General features: G+C 39.8%; 1 protein-coding gene across 1 annotated transcript; it reads left to right on the forward strand.

Annotated features, from left to right (window-relative positions):
• The first annotated feature begins 2,815 nt into the window (after positions 1-2,815).
• On the forward strand, positions 2,816-20,733 carry GPNMB (glycoprotein nmb). The gene is made up of 11 exons (XM_074898061.1): positions 2,816-2,952; positions 7,891-8,040; positions 8,757-8,900; positions 10,183-10,362; positions 11,443-11,601; positions 12,070-12,378; positions 13,566-13,688; positions 14,415-14,517; positions 15,395-15,600; positions 17,999-18,086; positions 18,930-20,733. Exons 1-11 carry the CDS (start codon positions 2,883-2,885, stop codon positions 19,081-19,083), a joined length of 1,686 nt encoding a protein of 561 aa, XP_074754162.1. The 5' UTR covers positions 2,816-2,882; the 3' UTR covers positions 19,084-20,733.
• Positions 20,734-22,795: the final 2,062 nt, after the last annotated feature.

Raw genomic sequence — 22,795 nt, forward strand, 5'->3', positions numbered from 1 at the left:
AGTTCCTGTGAGCAGTAATTAACAATTCTTGTACTCATGTTGCAGCGATGGCGTTATGATAGTGGTGCGAGCATGCCAGCTCTGTCATAGTCTAGACATGTAGGTACACATGATATGCTCACACCCTGTCATCTGACAGGCCTTCAGGTAACAGAGATGTATATCTCCTCAATGAGTTTTAATAACGGAGGCGCTAAAGCTGTGAAGTACCAAGTACTTCCTACCCACCCACTTCTTTGTCAGATTGTCCTAAATGTCTCTGAATGTGTGTTTCTTTGCTAGGAGAATATTTAGGATCTATTTTGAATCTTTTCTCTTCTACAGCTGCACAATTCAGTTCAGTTGTTTTAACTGCAAAGCTGTTTCTCAGAGACGAAGAATAATAATGTAAAAACTGTAAAGTTAATTTAAGATATGATGATGATGATCAACCAGTTTCAAGCAACTCTTCAGTGTTTCAGATGGACTCATTTTCAGACATAGCCAGTTATGGCAGGGACACTTACAGAAGTCAGCTCAGTTTTCAGATGGTCCCTTCAGTTTTCATTTCTCATGCTTTTCCTTGGCTTTTTTATTCTTCTTCACTCCTTTCACATCTCTGTTCCTCCTAACTCTTCTTCCTTTCTTACCCAGGTTTCTCCCTTTACTTGCTAATGCTATCAGCCAGCTACAGCCACAGCACAAGTAGATTGAAATATTTTCTGTGTCCGCCCTCCAGGAATGTGTTGTCTAGGGCCCAGGAGATGAGGAGGGATAACACAAAGGACTGGAGCGTCACAGTACAGCCACCTTTTAGTCATTACCACAGCCCTGGTGGGTTTGGATTCCTCTAACCGCAGGCCTGATCCTCAGTGCCCCTGAAGTGTATTTACAACATGCTGAATAATTTCCACCAGCTGGTCCTTTTTGGGAGTGTCACTCAGTATTTATGTAACAATTTCATGTATCAAATAACATGGCAAAAAACTGCATCTTAACCAACTTCATTGTTTTTAGGCTGATAAATTTTTGTTTTTAATTAAGAGGCATTTGTTGTCCGCAGTTTTCCTCTGGAGGTTCTCAAAACCCTGTTGGGAATGAGCATTCAAACCTCCTTTCTCCCCAGCAGACTTTGGATCAGGCCCCCAGTGCTGAAAAACAGTGTTTGAAGGTCACTTTTCACTTCTAGGATCAACAACCTTGAAACAAAGGAGTGCAATTAAAGTTAATGTCCCACATGGTTTAAAAAATAATTGTGAATGGCTTCGAAACCTGACATTTCAACTGGGAATGTAGCTGATTCAATAACAACAAAAAAGCAACAATCACATGAGGACGCTGCAGTCATATGATTTTTTTGCATAGTCAGTCACAGCTTTGACTTTGATTTATGCTCCCTCTCCTTTCTGCCAGATAATGAGGGCTTATTTTAAACAAGCCTGGTATCCCTAAGGCTATTGCCTTCACCTTTTTCCTTGGCTAGCAGTAGGAGGGAGGGTTGGCTCCAGTCAGGAGGGTGTTGAAGCATAGAGTCTACATATGCAAGATGCACAGGACCAGACATCAGAGCCTGCCTTACTGAGAGAAATGCTGGCTGGGGAACTCCAGCTGGGTAGTGACAATAACTTACACAGCTAACAGAAAATGCTAGAAAAATGGAAGAAACTAAGAACAAATCAAAAATTAAAAATAGTAAGTAGTCACAGTTCTAAAGTCTCCTTTCATTGGGCAATCTCTTCTTTCTGTTGACAGTGCCTTGGATTTACAGACTTCCACCTGCCCTGCCCAAAATAAAAATGAGTTAGTGTTGCCCAACTTGCTGATTTCTGGCTAGCCAGCACCTCAGTTGTCAGCGCTCTACTTTGGGATCACTGAAACCACTACTGGACCATATTTGCTTCTATGCCATGCTGTCTCACCAAAGCTTGTTCTTTGCTGCAAACAAAAGGAAGAAATTTCACAAGGCTGCCCAGGACTGCAACAAAATTCAGTTGCTGCACTGCCTGCAGAAGAACACCTGGGCTGGTGAAGCATGTTGAACCTGAATTTGAACCACTAAGTGCAGCATTTGCCAATCTGCCTGTATTACCCTACTCCTCTTGAGCCATTGGTTATACCTTATTATTAGGTTAGCCAGCAAAGTCTGTTTTTCCTTTATCTCTACACACCATGAAATATATACAGTGGACTTGGCTGTGTGTAGGTCATGGCAACCTGTGAGCTAGATATTGTCTGGCCATCACTACATAGGGTCTGTTATCACACTAACCATGAGCACATCATATTGTGCAACTGTGGTCAGATGGTACACGCATGTGCCTACTAAATGTTTAAATAACGTTTTCCTTAACAAACAACTCTGATCAGGAGCCAGGTCCAGGGATGTGTTAGAATTGGCCATTCTCCATTTAGTTTGCAGTTGTTGTCCAGCATGTGGGGAGAGACACATGGTTAAGTAGTGATGGGTCTGTCAAATGCAGTGAGCTGTTGCAGTAATACTTGCAAATCAGGCTGGGGCAAGAGTTAATTTGGATTTCTGGAAATAAACATTCCTAATTTAAAAATAAATTAAGTAGAAAAATTGATCATAGTGCAAAACTAGTAAAAAATGCCTGCGAGGTAAATGGTGTGGCTCTAAACAGGTCTCCCAGAAATCCTAGGGAATGCTGAAAGCAAAAGGAGTGAGTCATAAGCACATGAGCTGAAAGAAGCTAAAGACACAATCATGCATCTCTGCTTAATTCCATCACATGATGAGTCCTGGGGCCCTTCATTTAATCGGAGAGCAGAGCTGCAGAGAAACTTCATTCTCACTTCTCAGTGGGGACCAGCGGAGTTACCGTGTGCAGGCACCAGGCACCCACCCTCTGCGCGGGCTGAGCTGACGCAGGGTCTCCGGCACCATGAGTGGTGTTCGCCGCCACCTCGGATTCCTGCTCCTGGCCGAAGTGGTGCTGTGTGCTGCTGCCACACGTGAGTGCTTCCTTCACCCCATCCTCTCTCCCTACCTCCGCAGGTTCAATGTCCCGAGCCAGTGTGGTAAAAACTGCTGCTCCTTGCACAGGCAGCGGTTGCTGGAGCTGTGCTTGGGAACTGGTAGGCGACAGCTACCTCCACCTCAGGGTTGCCTGGCTCTGGGTAGAAATGTCACCTGAGATGGAGAAATATGCCAAGAACTGTTTAGTTATCTATTTCCTGTGCTCCACGGATACACATAGACGACCAGAGCTAAGCCTTGGCTCATTCTAACAAATTTCTAACAATATTTCCCCAGCTCAGGCGTGGCTAAAAAGCCAGGTGCAGACTGGACTTCTCCCAGTTTGCTCTGCTCAATTGTAACTGGGGGAGGTCGGGTCAGAGGCTGTGCTCCCTGCTGGGACACCCAGACCTGTGGATCCCCAACTTCAGGGAGCCCAGTCAAGGAATTAGATCCTCAAGCCATGCTGGGCAGGCACTGGGATGGATCTCTGCTTCTTTCTGGGCTCCCGGCTTGACTCAAATCTTAGGTTGACTCCCTGAGCTCAGGGCTGGGAACCCAGGAATGGGATTTCAGGCTCAAATTCCAGAACCTACAGTAAGGAAACTGAAGACCTAAAAAGCTGAGGTCCAGCTGAGCATCCACCTAGCCTTGTACCTGTCTCCAATGGGAAACAGTAATGGATGCATAATTAGGCAAGTGGTATTTACTCAGGACACTTTCCCAGTTTTTGATGATTTATAGCACCAGAACTGCCTCTGTCAGATGCAGAGTCATTGTATTTAGCAGTTTTTACTGGACTTTTCTTCTACCTGTTTATGCAATTGAGTTTTGATTGCAACATGTGTAAATTTTTGGCACACACAACATCCTGCCAGCAAGAAATCTCACACGTTAACTGTGCTTTACATGAAGAAATACCTTTTATGTGCCTAGAACCTGATGGTTTCCTTTGATTCTCCTTAACTTTTATACTTTCAGAAATAGTGTCAAATTGCTTCTTCCTTCCTGCTGTTCATGATTCCGTTTTTATATTCTCTGTTACCTCTTCTCTGGGCTCAAGACACAGTCTATTTAGCTGTTCCTCATGTGGAAACAATTCTATCCCTTTCTAGTACCCTCGCCACTTTTCTTGTATATTTTCAGTTCTCTTATACCCTGCTTGAGTTACAGAGAAGAGGGCAATATATAGTATTCAAGACATGAACACACATGGAATTACACAATGCTGTAATGACATTTTCATCTTTGTTCTCTATCTAGCCTTTTACTAGTTTTACAGCTACCAGTAAGCACTGCATTCAAAACTGGAAAGCTACAAGATCTCATTTCTGAGTGGCAATAGCTAGTTTAGAGTCCCTTGTTCTTTAAGCAAAGATATTAACTATTCAGATTAACTATGCTGAATTTCATACAGTTTTATTCTTGAATCATTGAGTCTCATTCAGTCCTCCCCTCTATTACTTTAAGATGCTGTCTTCAGCAGATTAAAGAACTTTACTGTTTACCACTTTTCCAGATTACGAATATTTTAATTTATTTCAACAATTAATAAAACTGGCCACTTATTTGTAACTTTTGGTTCATATACCCTAACTAATTATATTTATTCAGGTTAAATCCTTCATTCTTATCCCACGGTAACTTATTTCCTTTATGTGCCTTTAGCAAGGAACCTCATCAAATGCTGTCTGGAACTCAAGCAGACTATAACAAGTGGGTCAGCCTTGTTCCCATGCTCTCTGGCTCCCTCAGTGAAACTCAAAATTTCTGTGGAATGCACTCCTTTTACAGCATATCATATTAATCCACTGTATCTGCTAATTCTGTTCTTCACTGCTGTTTATACCAGCTCCTCCAATTTAAGCCTCAAACTTTCTGTAATCCTCTAAATCTTCCTTGGAAGGGTTTTTAAAAACTGTCATCACATTTGCCAAATTTTCTTTCTCGGCTACTGAGGCATTTTTAAGCAAGATGTTACACGCTATGTTTAATAGCTCATTTATTTCACTCTTGAATAACTTCCATACTTTTTGAGCCATCCTATCTAGACAACTTCATTTTGTTGATTTGTTCTATTTTTTTTTTTTGTGCCAACACGTCATTTTGAGATTCTCCATCATTGTAAGGAAAAAATCTAGCATAGAAACTTCTTATGCTCCTCCTTTGTGAATGAAAATGTAAACTATCATATTTGACTTTTGTGCCATCCCTTTATCTTCCCTGAAAGCTTTTTTTCATATCTACATAATCTTTTGGCCCTACAGATTGTCTGGCAAGCTTTCCACTACTTTTGTATTTGAAAAAAAAAGATTAATTAGTAGGTTTTATGTTCTTGCAAGTTGTTCCTCAAATTCTTTTCTTGTTCTGCTTTATTATGTTTCTGTATGTAACTTTAGAAAGTTTACATTATTTTCCGTCTTCTTAGCTTGGCCATTACCATCAGCCTTTTTACTTGTAAAACACTTTCATGCCATTTAGCTGGGCCATCTTTGTATTGCTGTTGTTCTAAGACTGGCTTTCGTCCTCTCTTTCATGGCTAACACGCTATCACAGGAAATACTGAACTTCTTGTCTTTGCTACATTTTTCAGCAGAAGGAAAACCAGAATGAAAAAGAAGAAAGTCAATCAGAGTATAAGATCTTTCCTCCTATGATCATCTCACCAAAACTATTACAGTAATCAGTTCCTTAGAGCGTAATATTACTCTGTCTATTTTGAACTGAATTGCTCTAATTTTGGTTATGGCCAACATCTGTTCTTGAGTGGTTTTCATTGTTGAAGAAGAAATACGTTAAAGCTTTTCGTTCCTTTAAATTCAGCAACTGAAAAATCTTCAGTTCCATGTGTTAGAGAAACTAGTGCTGAAGTCTTTGCTCATCTGAAAAAATGTCTTTGTCTTGTCCTGAAGCTTGTGAAATGTTTTCTATTTGATTAAAGTAAACAAAGCACATCACAGGGAGGCACAGAAATGCCTAAGGAGCCTGTGATTTAGAAGCAGTGACCACAGTTATTACCAAAACTGGACAAGAAAATGACTTCTGAATTCAAGGATTGTTATTGAAAATTCAAAATTAAAAGCATTTATAAAACTAAAAGTGCCCCAGCTCTTTTTGACAAATTGAGCATTTCGGAAAAAAATAAGGACTGAAATGTTCTGATCTGACAAAATCAAAACATCATTATTCATAAAATAATTTTTAGATAAAATCAAAGAAAATGTGAAAAATAAGATAGGAAGAATCCCTAGCCACTTACTTTCAAATAAGATGACACATTAATTTAATGACCTTAAATGTATTTGAGTTTGATAAGCCTTTGTGAAATACTTTTATAGTTGCTAATTTGTTTTTTTCCTGAGAAAAGTTTCTGAAGGACAACATTACCAAACTCTTCTTCTGACCAAGACTGAAAACAGTACAGCATGTGATACAGGCCATTAAGTAAATACCAGTCATGATATTATGCTTTGCTCACATCAAAATATATTAAATCTGCAGGAAAGGCTTGATTCAAGTGATTTAAATGAGACTGTGGGGAGTTCCTGTAGAGCAAAAGACCGTGGGAGAGTATGTCTCTTAGTGTAAAATCTGTTCTTTTCCTCAGACCTTTCAGTCCTCAAACCTTTCGGTACCAGCATCAGTTCAGAGTGACCACTGAGATGGGACTGGCCAAGGGATGTGCTTCCTGCCCAGCAGAAATCTCATGGACAATAAAACATCAAGAGAAAACAGCTCCTGCTTCTTCTTCTTCGGTGCTGTTTCTCTGGTTCTCCCTTGCAGTAAAATTAGGAGTCACATGCCCATAAAGACTGTGCTTAAACTGGCTATATCTGTTTTGTGCCTTTTCCAAAACTCAGAGAATTTCCAACACAGCCAGTTACATTACAGTGCACAGAGCCATTCTTGCCCTTCTTACAGGTCTCTGCATTTCCCCTGAAGTCATCCAGCTCTTTGTTGCACTTGGGTATAAATCTCAGAAGCATTCAGCATCAGCTACCTTTAAAATAAAGCCATGAAAAGCAGAAATCCTAACTCCCTTGATGTTGTGACAGAACGGCACACCCAGCAGTTACCTGATTAACATGACAGAGTTGTTTAAAGCCCCCCAGGCTTTAATGGAACTCTGCCTATGAGCCTACTTACAAACATATTTTTATGGCATCCTACAGTGTTCCTACATGTTCCTACAGGTTACTTGGGCATTTACTTTGCTTTTCATTATGTGTATTTGTGACAGAAAGAGGGATCCTAGAAGGTCTGGGAAAAGTTTGAGCCCATCATTTGTAGTAATATGAGAAGAAAGAGGTTATTAAAGTTATTTAGTATCTGAGCCATTTTAAAGTATATAGGCATGAAGCTAATATATTTTTGTTGTTATATTATAAACACATTGAGTTTACTATTCAGCTCTAAACTTCCTTCTCTGGAAAGACCAGCTTCTGCTCCAATTGCTTCCAGTCCTCCCACCCAAACCACCAGCCCACTCACCAGAGAAGCTTTACTGGCATAACTTCCACTAAAGTACAACTCAGACACAGAGTTAGCCTTTTACCCTTAGATTTATTACCAGGCGAGCATAAAGCAGTCAGCAACCAAGCAACCTCTGTACAACTAGTCTGATTGTTGCAGGGTTATGTCCATTCATACAAACAATTGCTCTGATATGGTCAAAATGTTGTAAACCTTTTTATTTTTTCTCTGGAAAGCTTGCAATAGTGCAAATAGAAAAACATCAGTCTGTCAGTGGTGGAATTGTCTTTATGTTGGTTACAATTGATGTGTTTATAGCTGTGATGATAAAATTCCAAAACTTTCTACTGATGAAGAGTTTTCTAATCAGTAGAATACAGTCATAATACGAAGGCTGTTCAGCACAAGACCAACATCTTTATAGGGTGATAGGGAAAATGCATGTTTGTTTTTCTCTCTAGGATTTCAAGATGTGCTGAGCCATGAAAGAACTTCTCCTGTTACACCCTACAAGAAGTTACAAGGCTGGTCAAGTGATCAAAATAAATGGGATGAAAAGCTTTATCCTTTCTGGGAAGAAGGTGATCCCAGATGGAAGGACTGCTGGAAAGGTGATTGCACATATGAATTTCAAAGACACTGAGAAAACTGGCCAGAAAATCCACTTCATTGAAGAGTGCAGGTGCTATAGTACTTTTTCACAGGTGCAATATCTGTCAGTGCTGCAAGGAATAGCAAATTAGAGATGACTGGTTTTGGTACCATTCCCAGTACATTGTCTGAGGAAGCAGAACAGTGAGTTGTTACAGTAAATGCTTTCCCATGACTCATAGTCTCAGATGTTAATACTTCTTAATACGTATTGATGACCAGGGCTCTAAGAAAATCCATTATTTGAAATACGCCCTAGAGGATGGGTAACCAACTGCTACCTCAGTCGGGCACTGTGGGCTTCAGTTTGACAACTTCTGTGAAGACCCTGTTTATTATCACCTGGTCTGAGCTAAGGTCTAAAGGCTGTATCCCTGGGGGAAAACCAAAAATACTCTCCTTTGGAATATATTGACCTCCATGGGTGAAAAAAACATATCCTTAGCTCTAAGAAGGAAATGAATGACAGACCAGTAAGTGATGTAGAGCGATATGGTGAGTCCCTCTGATTGTTCAGGTTGGGGTTTTGATAAGAGTGCAAGTGACTTAGGAGCACAAAACCGCTTGGAAACAGAGGAATCAATAAAGCATTTCTAATGTAAATAGTGCACAGGTGAAGGTGCTGCTGCTCTGGTGCATCCCTGAGTACAGTGAACACCAATTTTCTTTTCTACAGGTGGAAGAGTGACAGCCAAATTGGACACTGATAGCCCAGCACTGGTAGGATCCAATGTGACCTTTTTTGTGACTCTCCAGTTTCCCAAGTGCCAGAAAGAAGATAATGATGGCAACATAATATACGAGAGAAACTGTACCCAGGGTAGGTAATGGCAATCTCCCTGCACTGTACACACGTCTGACTATGGCGCTCATGTGAACATGTTATGAATCTCTGAAAACATCAGAGGCACGCCCTATGAACAACAGCCATGTTGCTTTTAATTGATAACTACACTCGTGTCTAACCTGTGCCACACCAGTTTCTTTCCTCAGAAGATCACTGATATTTTTACTCTTCTACACCCGCTATATATAACAACCAGGTAATTTAAGATTGTGCCTTCACTATAAAATTGCCTTCCCAAAACAGTGACATTAATTTGGCTTCCTAACAAAACTGTTACTGCTTTTCAGCTCAGTCACAATGTTTTCTTCCAGATTTATAAGGATGTCAATGTACAAAGTTGAGATTTATTTTTTTTTCAGTTAGGAATTGCGGAACTCACTAACCATCATCTGCATCTTGAAAAACCCTCAAGAAAGAGTAAATCTCACATTCCCACATTTTAAGAATTAAAAAAATTTAAGAAAATAAATAATCTAAAATCAAGCAAGCCATGATCCTTGATCCTGGATCACATTTTTTCATCTTATTTACTGTTACACAGGGCAAAAAACCTATCATAATTCCAGTGTTTGAAGTTGCTGGGTCTAGAGTGAAACTGACCATTGTACCTTCTTCTTCTGAATTCATAAACGTTCAAAAAATTTTTTTACTGATCAAAGTCATTTTTATTTCAAGGCATATCAGCATTTTTTTTGTCAGTCTGAGTTCTACTTTTTGACTGTAATGTTTTGTTAACTGCTGATATCCATTCTCTACTTAATATTGGTTGTGCTGTTTGGGGAAGGAAACTGTCTTTCTATTATTCAGAAAGGAACTCAAATTCATGTCTAAGTTATTTAAAGGTGCCATAGAAAACAAACTAAATCACTCTGTGCTTCCACAGCTGCTATTTCTACTTAAAACTTTATATTCTGCTTGCCAAATGCTCAGGTAGCCTCACTAACTCCAGTGAAACAGTATCATCCTAGTTGACAGCAAGTTTTGGGCAAGGAATTTTAAAATGTGTCCTGCCCGTGAGGCAGTAAATTTTTTTTAAGCTTCTAAATAAAACAATGCCAAGCCGAACAATTTGTTGTTTACATTAAAAACTAAACAAAGACCAATCTTAGAAAAAACTAATGTCAGTTTAAAAATACCCCACTTAGTCTATTCTTTAAGTGCAGTAACTGCTCTAACCTGAGGTGCCTGCCTCCTGTTTCCTGACTTTCTGCACATTTCTCCATTGACCGGGAACATGTCCTATTTCTACACTTAGATCCTCCAGCTTCCCAGGATCAGCAAGTCTATGTCTACAACTGGACTGAATGGATTGACAACTGTGGCTGGGAAAACTGCACAAGCAACCACAGCCATAACGTATTCCCAGATGGGAGACCTTTCCCTCATTATCCTGGCTGGAGGAGAAGGAATTTTGTCTACGTGTTTCACACGTTTGGTTAGTACTGCAACACATCCCTTGGTTTGACTGACACTGCAAATTCATTCTGTACACTAACTCACTTGTCGAGTATGTTTTATTAAAAGTCCTTTAAAAAGGATTACACACTCCTGAGCAGAGATCCCGAATCCATTCCCTGCTTTCCAGAAAGGCCATCAGCTGCTCGGTCTGGAAATCATGGATTACCAGGAGATTCTCTTTAAATTTGCATTCACAGTACTACCACTGAAGAAAATTGTCCTTTCAGTAGTACTCAAGATCTTTTTCTAGGAAAGCAGAAGGTCTGAGCAGGTCAGTCAGATGATCTGTTCACTGCTCCCTGCCACTTCAGATTCTTAAATTTAAGAAAGACCATAGCGCTGTATATCTTTAGATCAATTTAATAGCACAGCACTTCTTGCCTCTGGGGAGGTGAAAAAAGACAGTGACTGTGTGGTACTGCTCTGGTCTCAGATGCTGATTTTCAGTGTTCCCAGCTCCTGAGTATGTAACGGTTGGGCTATTCCTGACATTGGCTACATACTAAATCTTAGTATCCTAAGTTAGCTTGGCCAAATCAGTATTATCAGCAGTATCAACATGAGTATTTCCCAAATTTTACGTAGAGGTGACACTATTTATCTGCCTCAATCAGCTGTTACGAAGACAAATAAGCAAATGTATACAAAGGGCTCTAGGGTATGAAGCAAGAGGTAGTATATCTTCTTGCTACATTGAAAGTATACAGGCACAAGATCTCTTAAAATGCCTAGGAGTTAACATCATCCGCTAGATAATCTTAATGACTTAATGTAATGTAATTGTTTTGGAAAGATATAGATGCCTTGGCAATTTTTTCTTAGATTAGTGAAATTTGGGACATCTTTCCAACACCTTTGAAAAAACACAGAAATAATGGGAGTAAACACATTGTAAAAGTATCCAGTCCTCCAAAAACACCTTCCAGACAACTGAAAGACAATTCTAAACTATTAATTTTGATTTAGACAAGCCAAGAATCACAGAAAAACTGCTTCTCTTAAAACAAATTGTAGCTAGGCTGAAGGGGAAAACATCTAAGTTCACATTCTCTTTCAGGTCAGTACCACCAAGCAACTGGACGATCTTCCATAACGTTTTCAGTCAATACAGCAAACATCACTCTTGGCAAACATGCAATGGCAGTATCCATCTACAGGAGGGGGAATTCAGCATACGTTCCCATTGCAAGAGCAAAAGCCATTTACTTTATAACAGGTGAGCGTGCTGGAATAAACTGTTATAAAATACTGGAGGTATTTGTTGTTTAGGTGTTAAAAGAATTCATCACAAGCATCATCTGGCACAAAAAGAAGACATTGGCCTGAGAAAGGTTTTTAATATAAATGTGGAATCTCTAGTAAATTGCCTTGAGTAGTGTAATTCAGCTTTGTATCTAGCTCAGTTGTGACACCTCTACTTTGTAATGAAAAATGATTTACGAGAGGGAATGCAATCTTCCACAGATGCCTGTGATTCCTCATTTATTCCCACACTTTTCTGGCTAACTGTTTCCTACTGACATTCACTCCCCAGATCAGCAAATTGAATTAAAGTAGAAACCTGTGTTAAAGATATAAATGTTTCACATTCTGACTGTTGCTGTTCAGGGACTTTGGAGCTGTTTGTTGTTTGCAGCCAGGTATATATGCTTCATTTATTTATTACTTCTTTTTTCCCCTCCAGACAAAATCCCCATATTTGTGAGTATGTACCAAAAACACGACCGGAACATCTCAGACTCCATTTTTATCAAAGACTCACCAATCACATTTGATGTGAAGATCCATGACCCCAGCTACTATCTTAATAATTCTGCCATCTCCTACAAGTGGAACTTCGGAGATGGAAGTGGCTTATTTGTAGCCAGCAGTTCCACTACATCTCACACCTATACTCTGCAAGGAAACTTCACTCTGAATGTAACTGTCCAAGCCATTATACCCATACCTTGCAGGCCAGTAACACCCACTGCACCACTGCCCACTTCAGCAGGTAAGAGGTTATCAAACAGCAGGGATGTTAAGAGCTGTGCTAAACCTCTAAATTCTGCTGTTTTAAGTTCATATCTTTAGGAGTTTTACTTTCATCAGTGAAAGAGCTGCAAGGCTCTGCAAACCCTCTATAAATGGGTTTAGAGATGGAATCAATAAGCATAAACTCTTCTATGATTCTGTGGTAGGCATCACTTACACATTTAACACATTCCAGTTCTACCACCACAGTGACAGCATAGAGAGGTCTTCAGGTGGACATGCTGTACGTATAAATTTGGTTTTTTACCCTTTACCACACCAGGTCAGGTGGTTTTAGCCTTGCCTTTTCAGGGTCATCTTTTGAGGCAAGATATAAATTTTAAGTGAGAAAGAGGTATTTCAAAATACTCTTATAGCCAGTTTCTTTCTGGTTTGCATTAACTTCCACACAAAATTAAATGAGATTGGATTGAACTAGAAGAAACTTACTCATATTCCAAATATGGGTTTTCCATATGGCATTAACCCAGAATGGCTTTTCCACTTTAAATTTATGCACTATCATATTTCAGAATAACTTTCATTATGTTCAGCACTGGTTTATCATCTCAGAGGGTTTGCAAAAGGCCTGCAGTTTCAGCCTGGGTGTTGTAATGCTACTACTATTAAATTGTAAATGTGGCTATATTTTTCAAATTTCAGAATTTTAATATGTTCTTTTACCAAAATGTTGAGTGAGAATGAAAAATTAAAGGAAAGATATAATTTTCACCACTTCCCCTCTTCATTTCTCCACTAGCTGTAATGTAGAGCAATAGGAAAATACCTGCTTTTAAAGAGAGCATTTTAAACTTTTTATTGGCCTTTGAATTTCTTCTATAATTGATTTGGGAATTTTAAAGAAGTGTTTAATTATATCAAACCTTGCAGTCTCACTTTTATTTCAGAGGTGGGAGACTAGCAAGGTGGCTTTTAGAGTGAGGCTACCCAGGTCATTCCAGGGTTCTACAGCTGGGCATGTGTGTTTTCTTTAAGGATTATTACCATGATCCCACAGAGATACATACATGACTGCACAGCTGCAAACCAAAGTCACTAATGACCTATATAATGAATGCAGTTGAAACATATGGCCATGTTGAGAATGTCTCTAAGAAGAACTTGTTCTAGAGCTGAGTATCTATTCTTTCTCCCTCAACTCAACAGTAACGACCGGAGCATCTTCTAATTTAGACTCTTCTACCGCTGTTGAATCAATGGAAGATAATCCTGATGGAGGTTGCCATATTTACAGAAATGGATACTATAGAACTGGTATCTCTGTTGTAGGTAAGGGTATGGGTCAACACCTAACCAAAGCAGTGAGGTTAATAATGTACAACAATGTGTAGTAGAGATAATGTTTATTTAAGTTCCTTTTTATGAACTACGTGAGACCCACAATAAGATCCCTCTCCTGGACTTAGCTGACATTTTACAAGATTAATGTACAGACAGCTAACTGACTGACTTTGGTTTCTTTACATGTTCTGCCACGATGTAGTGGCAGAGGTTATGGGCCCTTGGCTTCAGGTGCATGAGGCTGGGCCTTAGTCTGGATGCCTGCTGATGGCTGCCCCCATGCTACAAGTGGTGTTTCCAGGGAGTTGGGCTGGACAATGGCTGGTGGGGCTGTGCACCATATCACTACTTTCTGCATCATCAGCTTCTGAACCTGCCACACCTGAAGCATACTGGCCTGGGGGATCACAAAAGGCTGAATTGACCTTGGCATGCACACAAGTCATGGGTAGTGGGATGGAGGAGTGATTTAGTAAAATAAGTAAGAAAATAATAATACTGGAAAAATAAAACAGAGCAGATAGGAGCAGCCTCACAGGGAAAGCACTGGAAAATTTCTCAGCTTTCAAACCCTTCAGGAGGAGTGCTAAGGGAGGGAGGAGGCTATGGAAAGCAAGACCTGAACTGAGCATCAGCCAAACACTTGAGGTTCTGTACACACAGACTTCAGAGCTTGTCATGTGTCCTATCACTGACATCTGTTTCCTCGCCCAGAGGGAATCCTTGAGGTAAATATTATTCAGATGACGAGCATCCAGATGACAGAAAGTCAAGCTGAAAACTCACTGGTTGACTTTGTTGTTACCTGCCAAGGGAGGTAAGTGTGAATGAAACTGTCAGTCTTTCCTCTTTAAAAATAATTAGGTGCTGGAACACTGTCTGCACTTAGATGGAGCTGCATGAACAAAAGTTGGGAACTGCAGTGTTTCTATTTCTTGACTGGAACTAAAGATAATGCAAGTCTCATTTGTAAACTATGGCAACAGAGGTTACTGCCAGGCTCTTAGGATTCAGAACAAATGTCAAACCTCAGTAAAAATAAGAACTAGATAGTGGGGAGAAACAATTCTATATTTTCCTGGCCAAGACAAGATTTCAGCACTTACTGTAAAATGGGAAGCAGTCTACTGAAATTGGAAGGAAACCCTTTCTTTTTGGCCATCATTTTTTGACACTTAAAGTAAATGTGTGTGTCCAAGCAATTTCTTGGATAGGAAAACATTGCACTAATATTCCTAGCTCCTAGAACAGAATCAGATTTGAGAGGACTGAGAAGTACAAAAATCATCTCAGTAATGCAACTGGAAAACAATTTACCTCTCTTAGCGTTTACTTTTTTAGCACATGATACTACATGTAAGAATACTCATTCCCTTCTTAATGATGTGTATTAAAGGTAATAGACTTTATAAGCTGATTTGAAGCAGGTAATTCTGTGATCACCATAAAATGTTACATGATAAATAAAACAAGCAGATAATTTTATAGATTGCATATATGCATTTTATATAAAATTCACATGTATGTATACATAAAATATATATATAATGTATTAATAAAACACTCATATCACTATAGTGCCACTGATTTCAGTAAACGGGCACCAGCATAAAACTGGGGCATCAGTGCAATGTGTCTATGAAATGGGCTAACAGGACTCCACAGATGCAGTGTGTTCTCTCTTCCCATCCCAGCCTCCCCACAGACGTCTGCACAGTAGTTTCTGACCCCACATGCCAGGTGTCCAAGAGTGTGGTATGCGACCCCATCATCGTCACTGACGAATGCCTGCTCACCATCCGGAGAGCTTTTGAGGAACCTGGAACATACTGCATAAACATCACCTTGGGGGATGACACAAGTCAAGCCCTTGCCAGTGCGCTGATTTCAGTAAATGGAGGTGAGTCCACACAGAGCAGATGTGGGTCGTCTGTGAATAGCATCTCCCTGTGGTCATTTCCCTTGCAGAGGGGAAGAGCACAGGAATTTATGTGGGATTTTTATTATGCCTGGAGGCCTCAGTTGAGACTGCGCCAGCTTGTGTGAGAGTCCATGCAAAGATAAAGAGACAATTCTTTCACTATGGGAATTTTAGATGCTAGAACTTGGTTTGATTTAGGTTTATGATTCAGTGAGTAATTGTACAAACCCTTCAGTATCATAGAATAAGAACAGTTCTTAAGCCATAATGTATTTTTCTACAGTATAACTCTGTTGAGCAGAAAAGCAGGTGGGGGACATGCCAGCCAGCCTCCACCACACATGGAGAAATAGGAGAAACGGAGAGGAATTCAGCTCACTTGAGACAGAATCAAAGTCTGCAGCTGAGGTGGCTGCTATGGTTCTTTGTAGCCCATTGACTTTGACCAGGTTTCTCCTTCTACATAAGGATAAGATGAATCAGATTCTGGAAAGATCTGTGTAACATTCACTGACTACAGAGTTTGCCCAGGGTGACTATTTCAGAACAGGAGGTTTACCTTTGGTTGGATGAGTGTCACTGTGTCTTGCTCATGGTTATCCAAGCAGTCTTTGACAGAACCAGGTATTAAACTCCACCTCAGCCAGAAATCTAAATGATCATTCTGTCTCTCTGCTCCCACTCCATTGCCCTCCTGACCTCCCACTGCAATATGACTCTTCTGAATTACTATCAGCCAAGCAACCAACCCTTTGTGATCTTTTGCCACAGTACTTTTGGCCGATTTTATTTAATCGAGGTATAAATTTAGCTGCATCAAAAACAGTTCATGATGACTAGGGCACAACGCTTGATGTCTAAGAGCATTCCAGTCCCTAAAAATGAAAATAAGCATGCAGTAGAATTTTTCAAAACTGTATTCACAAAGGCTAACTTTAGCCCAAGGCTGGTCTTCCTAGGTTTCTTTCAGAGGGCAAAGCTAAGATGTACTTTTGGACCTCCACTATAATCAAAGCAGAATTAGGGTCAAAGAGAGTTTACTGCTTTGAGTCACCTTCTGGAGGAGCCCATCTAATGTTTGCAAACATTTCTCATGTGCCACAATTTTCCACTCATTTCAAGAGGAGGCAAGTATTTATGAATTTCTGAAAATCCCATAATTTGTGCCTAAACATCTGGCCCTTGAAATTTGGCAGGACTGTGCCTGGGTTATGTAGCCAATGCACAAAACATCCATTCTTAACTTGCTTAAGCTGCTGTTGAATGGGTTGCAGTCCTGTGATTTAGACCCATACCATCAGTATGTGTTGCTTTGCAAACTAGTCCAAGGACCTGCTTTATTCATAAAATAAGGTAAATCCCTACAGTCTTGGCAAAAATATTGTAAACAAGGAATGAGGTCAATCCTTCACAAGCAATTGTATCAACAAACAGAGAAATATATGAGGCACATGTACCAAGTAAATGATAAACCCTGATCTAGTATCTCAGTTTTCATGGGCAGCAATTATAAATTAATAACTGGAAAGGTAAGCCAACATGCACCTCTAGGTTACTTCATTGTATAAACACTGTTGCTAATATGAGGACCAAGAATGTGACTCAATGTCAGTAAACTCAATAAAGGTACAGTCTGTGGACTGGAAAATTAAGATATTTAACACAATTTTTTTAAAAATACCTGTAATGATTTGGCTTCTTCCATCAGATATGGTGGAATTAGGAGTAGATGTGAGTGAAATGGTTGACAGGAAACCAGAAGGCAGACTTCAATGACAGGCAAAGCACAAAAGTAATTTCCTAGAATGAGCATATTTTAAAAAGGAGAGCCCTTAGCTCTTGGGTAAGGCAAACAATCCTAAATCTACCAAGCTCTCCGCCACACTCTGCCATCTCAGCATATGGGACTGTAACAAACAATAACATTTAAGAAACTCCTTTTTTATCTCCTTTCTTCCTGGCCATCATCCCTAAGAGAAAGCTGAAGCTGATTCTAACATTAAAGCTTATAAAGAGACTGCATCTCTTACACTCTCAGTGTAAGAGCAATCAGCAAGGAGCAAATCAGGCCTCACCTTGTGGGATACCAGCAAGAGCCTCCGTTCCCTTCCGCAGCCATGTGTCTCAGGAGCATGGCTCATGTGAGAAAACTGGCAAAGCCCAACTCACACTCTGGTGGAAATGAGAATTAGATTGAGTAGGATGTGAAAGCACCACCTCCTGCCAAAGTCACTGACCTCCAATGCTTAGCATATTAGAAGTATCAAGTGTGCTTCAATCTGTATAGCAATAAAGTAAAAATGATGCTTTCTTTAGAAAATCTATCTCACTGTATAAACGAGACTAACTTTTAAAAAAAATATTTTCTGAACTCCAGGATCATCATCAGGAACAACAGAAGGTGTCTTTATCTTCCTTGGTTTGTTGGCAGTGTTTGCTGCCATCGGGGCTTTTGTCCTCTACAAGTAAGTTGCTGATTTCTAGGATTAAAACGGTTCAAGGAACTGTCAGAAATATCAGTTTAAATTAACAAAAACAACAGTTTAATTTTCATTAGTTAGCTATATTTTTGTTTCTTTGTTATTGTTGGTCACAAATATTTTGGCAAATATTCAAGAAAATTAGATTACTGTCTTAAGCTGAAAAAACATTGGAAAATATGCAAACGTTAAAGACGTTCATAGAAAATTACATTCTGTGCTCATAAGCACAAAAAGTAATACTAGAAGGCCAGGGTAAGAATGTAAGCAGTAAGCAAACTCAAATCACATGATGTGATTTATATATGTAGTAAAAGCTAACAAACAGAAATTTAATTTAGCTCTAAAACTCTTACAAGAAGTGTTTGTGAATGACTGACAGATCAAGAATTACTCATCAAAATTCTTCATTAAATAATTAACAAATAAATTCTTTGGGGAAAATGTGCTGGGCATGCAGGAAAGTAGTTAACAGAAGCACATGTTACTGCATCCATTAGCTTGGATGCTTCTCATGAAACTTTAAGATTGCACCGAGACTCCTCGGGCAAGAGTATTCTCAACCTTCACAGTCAGTGGTGAGAAAGAAACACCTCTACAGAGCAACAGTACTCCACTAAGCAATGGAGCCTTCTCATTAAGCAGGCCTACTGACCTATGTCAGTCAGCACTACTGACCTATGGCTGTTAACCATTACATGGGATTGAAGTGGGAAGGAGAATGTATGTTATGAATACATGATTAATTCTCTTATGCACTGGCCATATACTAAATGTGGATTTTCATTTAAATGCCTTTCAGCAACTAACTGTGCACATTCCTTGCAGGAGATACAAGCAATACAAGCCTATTGAGAGAAGCACAGGACAAGCAGAGAACCAGGAGGGACTAACTGCTTACTTCAGCAATTTCAAAGCAATTTTCTTCCCTAGTAGCACTGAGAGAAATCCTCTGCTGAAAAGCAAACCAGGCATTGTTTAAACTTTTTGTCTCACACTGACTATTAGGTTACATACAGGACTCATAACTGAACTGTACTTTGATGGGGTTTTCTTGCTGTTATAAAGAAGCAGGGGGTAAGGTGAAAGCACGTATAGATGGGATGGTAACTTTGGGGGCGTTGGTGCAATTAGAAATACTAAAATAGTCCTTCATAGAAAACAATGAGGTGGTTTTGAGCACTTACTGTTCTTGCTTGTGATCTAGAATATATTAACACGCCCCTCCCTTATCTGGGTTTTCTTACTTCTAGGTTAACTACCTGCAAAGCTAATCAGATCTATAATCTGGAGGGGGGGGAGGAAGATTAATTTTAAACAAACAATCTTGTAAATACTTAATCTTAAATAGTCAGTCCAGTATAGCTGCTTACTGCCTTAGCAGGATTCATGCCTTTGCTAGAAAGACAGACACAGGGGGCAGGCACATGTTATGTCTGTGGAATGAAACGTGCCATGGCCTATTCCCAGGCATTGACACTGTTACACTGTTGAGGAGGTCTAGCCCACTCTTGCCCCAGGCAGCCTAGCTCCCCACCAAGCAAACCCCAGATTCTGGGAACCACCAGAGGCACTGTTCCCCACCAGGAGTTTGGCAGCAGCCACCCTGTTTTGCAGGGTTCAATAGCATGGATGCAGCTCATTACATGCCAGTTGGCCTCGGGATCAGAAAACAGGGCTGGACACATTTAGTTTCCTACTGGACATGGCTACCAGTGCACGAGCTTCACTATAAACTAGACCACAGACACCCGAGCAACAAGATGAGGCCCATCTGCTTGGCTCTCCCTGTTGAAACTTTTATTCTGAGTTCCATGTAAAATGCTTAGATGCTGTCTTTGTCTCCTTTGTTTCCATTGGTCTTGAGACACTGAACTGGCACCACCACTCCCGAGAGAGCAGATATGTGCTCCATGTACAAGGGTCAGCAGAACGAGGGTTCTAGCAGGAAGGAGTAGCATTCAACTCCCTTTTCCCCTTCGCCTTTCATTCCTCTCTCTCCTGCTGTAAAGATACATTAACTTCTGCTTGCTCTTCCATCCCTCTGTCTTTGAGCACTTAACCAAATATAGGAAAACCTCAGTATAAATAAAGCACTATGCTCCAGTTTCTGCTTTTGTATGATGCAGGTTAGAAAGTATAAACTTCTGCAAAACCATTGTGCCTCCCCTTGTTCACTCTAGCTGCAATTCTGTGTTCAAAAACCTCATGTTGAGGCCTTTCCCAAGTGGTTTGGTCTTCTAGCCATCTGTGCTCATCATTCTGCATCGTGGCATTTCACAGTGCAAGACCAGAAGCTAACTGCTGAAGGTGGGATTACTGGATGAGGAGAAAAGGAGGGCATCTTATTTGTAGAAGGGAAGAGGTTGCTAAAAAGGTTCACCGAGATGAGAAAACAGACCAAAAATGCTTTAAATAGTTCCGTAAGAGCCGTGTTGATATTAAAGCTTATGATCAACGTGAAATTAACTTTCAGTTGGGGGCTGGGCAAACGACCTTATAGAATCCATTTCTAGACACTGAATTCTTTGAAGATATATATTTCAATATAATTAGTTTATTTACTGTGTCTTGGAACATCTCTGATACAAACTGTTCTCAGTTCCTGAGGTGATACATAAGCATAGTCATATTTTCCTGGTATCTTAGCAGACCTGTCAAATGCTTGTTGCTTGCAATCTGAATCTAGTCTTCACTACCACTTCCCCAGTGTGCATGGACACCTTTAAATGATTTAAGGATATAAAAAAAAGCAGATTCAAACATACCTGTGAGATTAGTTCTTTAGCTGTAAAATTCAACAGCTTCTTTTCTTTCGGGGTTCTCCAATTATTTTAATTCTTGTGTGGCCATTTCAATTATATTATTAAAGGCAGCATATCTGCCATTCTTCCATCTTCCTATATACATAACAGCCTATTGTCTAACCATAACTGGGCATCTAAAACTATTCTCTAACTTAAACAGAAAACACTTTTCCTCCAAAAATTACTGCCTGAATATTATGTCCTCTGTTACAAGCGAGGCTGTTGACAGAAAAGACCATAATTTCTATTTGTTGCTCTAGCTTGAGGCAGGAGAGGGGTTTAGTAGAAAGCTTAAGATGACCTGTAATGCATGAAAAAATTAAATCTGTCACAGATATATAACACGATTGGTGATGACGCAGGCTACCACTGACCTAGGCTATATGCAGAAAGCATCTTGTTTCAACAAAACACTGCATGTTAGGAGTTCAGAGACATCTTAAGCTTTTGCATAGAGAACAGATTTTGGACATACTTGAAGAACTGTTTTATCCTTTAACCTAAGTATACAGAATAGCTTGCACTATCTTCCTTTAAATACCATGTCAGAATATTAAATTTTTATAATTTGATTTTACCTTTTCAGCTGTAACTTCCATTTCATACATCTTTACTTTTATACAGTGGAATCTAACTGCTGCATTGACAAATAAACCATTTAATGATTTTAAAAAGTACATTTCCTTTGTCTCAGAGAGATACCATCAGATAAGAAACTTGATGAGTTGCTTAATTACCATTCACAAGAGTATCTACCTCCAGAAAACACAACTGGATTTGCCTGAGTTCACTTATGCACAGCTTGTACTGCTGTGGGTTATCAAGCCATTTTTGCAGTCTGCCTTAAGTGTGCTCAGAGCAACGGCAGCATAGGCCTGAGAAGCGGGGAGACTTTCTTAACAACCAGACAACAGCTGAGGAACCCAGTTTCAGAACAGATCAGGATACAAATGAACTTCATGTCCTTCAAAGGCAAGAACAGCTGACAAACAACAGATTTGTGAACGTCAGCAAATGTTACAAGACAGGTTTCAGGCATCCCCTTTGGAGAAGTAACATCGAAGAATGACATAAAACATAAATGTATATCATCTTTAGAAAGAACATCTTTTCAAACATGTCACCAAGAGAAACAGAAGCATTAGTTGGGCAGCAAGTTTGTTAAAAATTACTTTTTAAAAAGTATTATTTCAAACTGCTTGTTTTGTTCCTCCCCCCTTTTCTTTTTGAGCACTTTTTATAGCACACAATTAAGACACTCATCAGATGTAGCATTTTTTTTTTCACCTGAAATATTTCTAAGATGAAACTAAGACTAAAAGCCCCTGAAGGAATTGTAGGTGAATCAAACTAAACCTTGCAAGAGGCATCCAGACACTGAGGCCTATTAGCATAACTGACCACGTCCAGCCTTGTACAGCATAGCCGAATTTCCTTTAAAGCTGAAGCTTTTATCACTACAAGTCTTTATAATTTACAAGATTATGCCTTTTAAGTCTTAATAACTTTGTTTTACCATCATACTCAGCAAGGGAGGGAAAAACAGTCTGAACAGTAATTCTTTTATTGTCAGTGTAAATGCCAACATCTTCAGGGGAAGGGGGTGGAGGGAAACAGGTTTCACCCACAGTAAATACAAACACCTGAACTTGCCTAGTCATAGATTTTGAACCCTTGACAACGTTCTCCATAGCAAAACAAACATAGCAAGGCTACCAACCCGTGCCCATTAACAGTACATGGGAATTACACACATGTAAAATACACTTTCCCAAGAAAAATGTGTTGTTTCAAACCAGCTGCAGCTTTTCAGTCAAAACCATCGCCCTTAAAAGGGAGCAAAAGGCTTGAACTGGGATACGTGATTAGGGTTCACGTGGCAGTGCC

This window comes from Athene noctua, chromosome 2 (assembly GCF_965140245.1).
Source record: "Athene noctua chromosome 2, bAthNoc1.hap1.1, whole genome shotgun sequence".
Taxonomy (NCBI): Eukaryota; Metazoa; Chordata; class Aves; order Strigiformes; family Strigidae; genus Athene; species Athene noctua.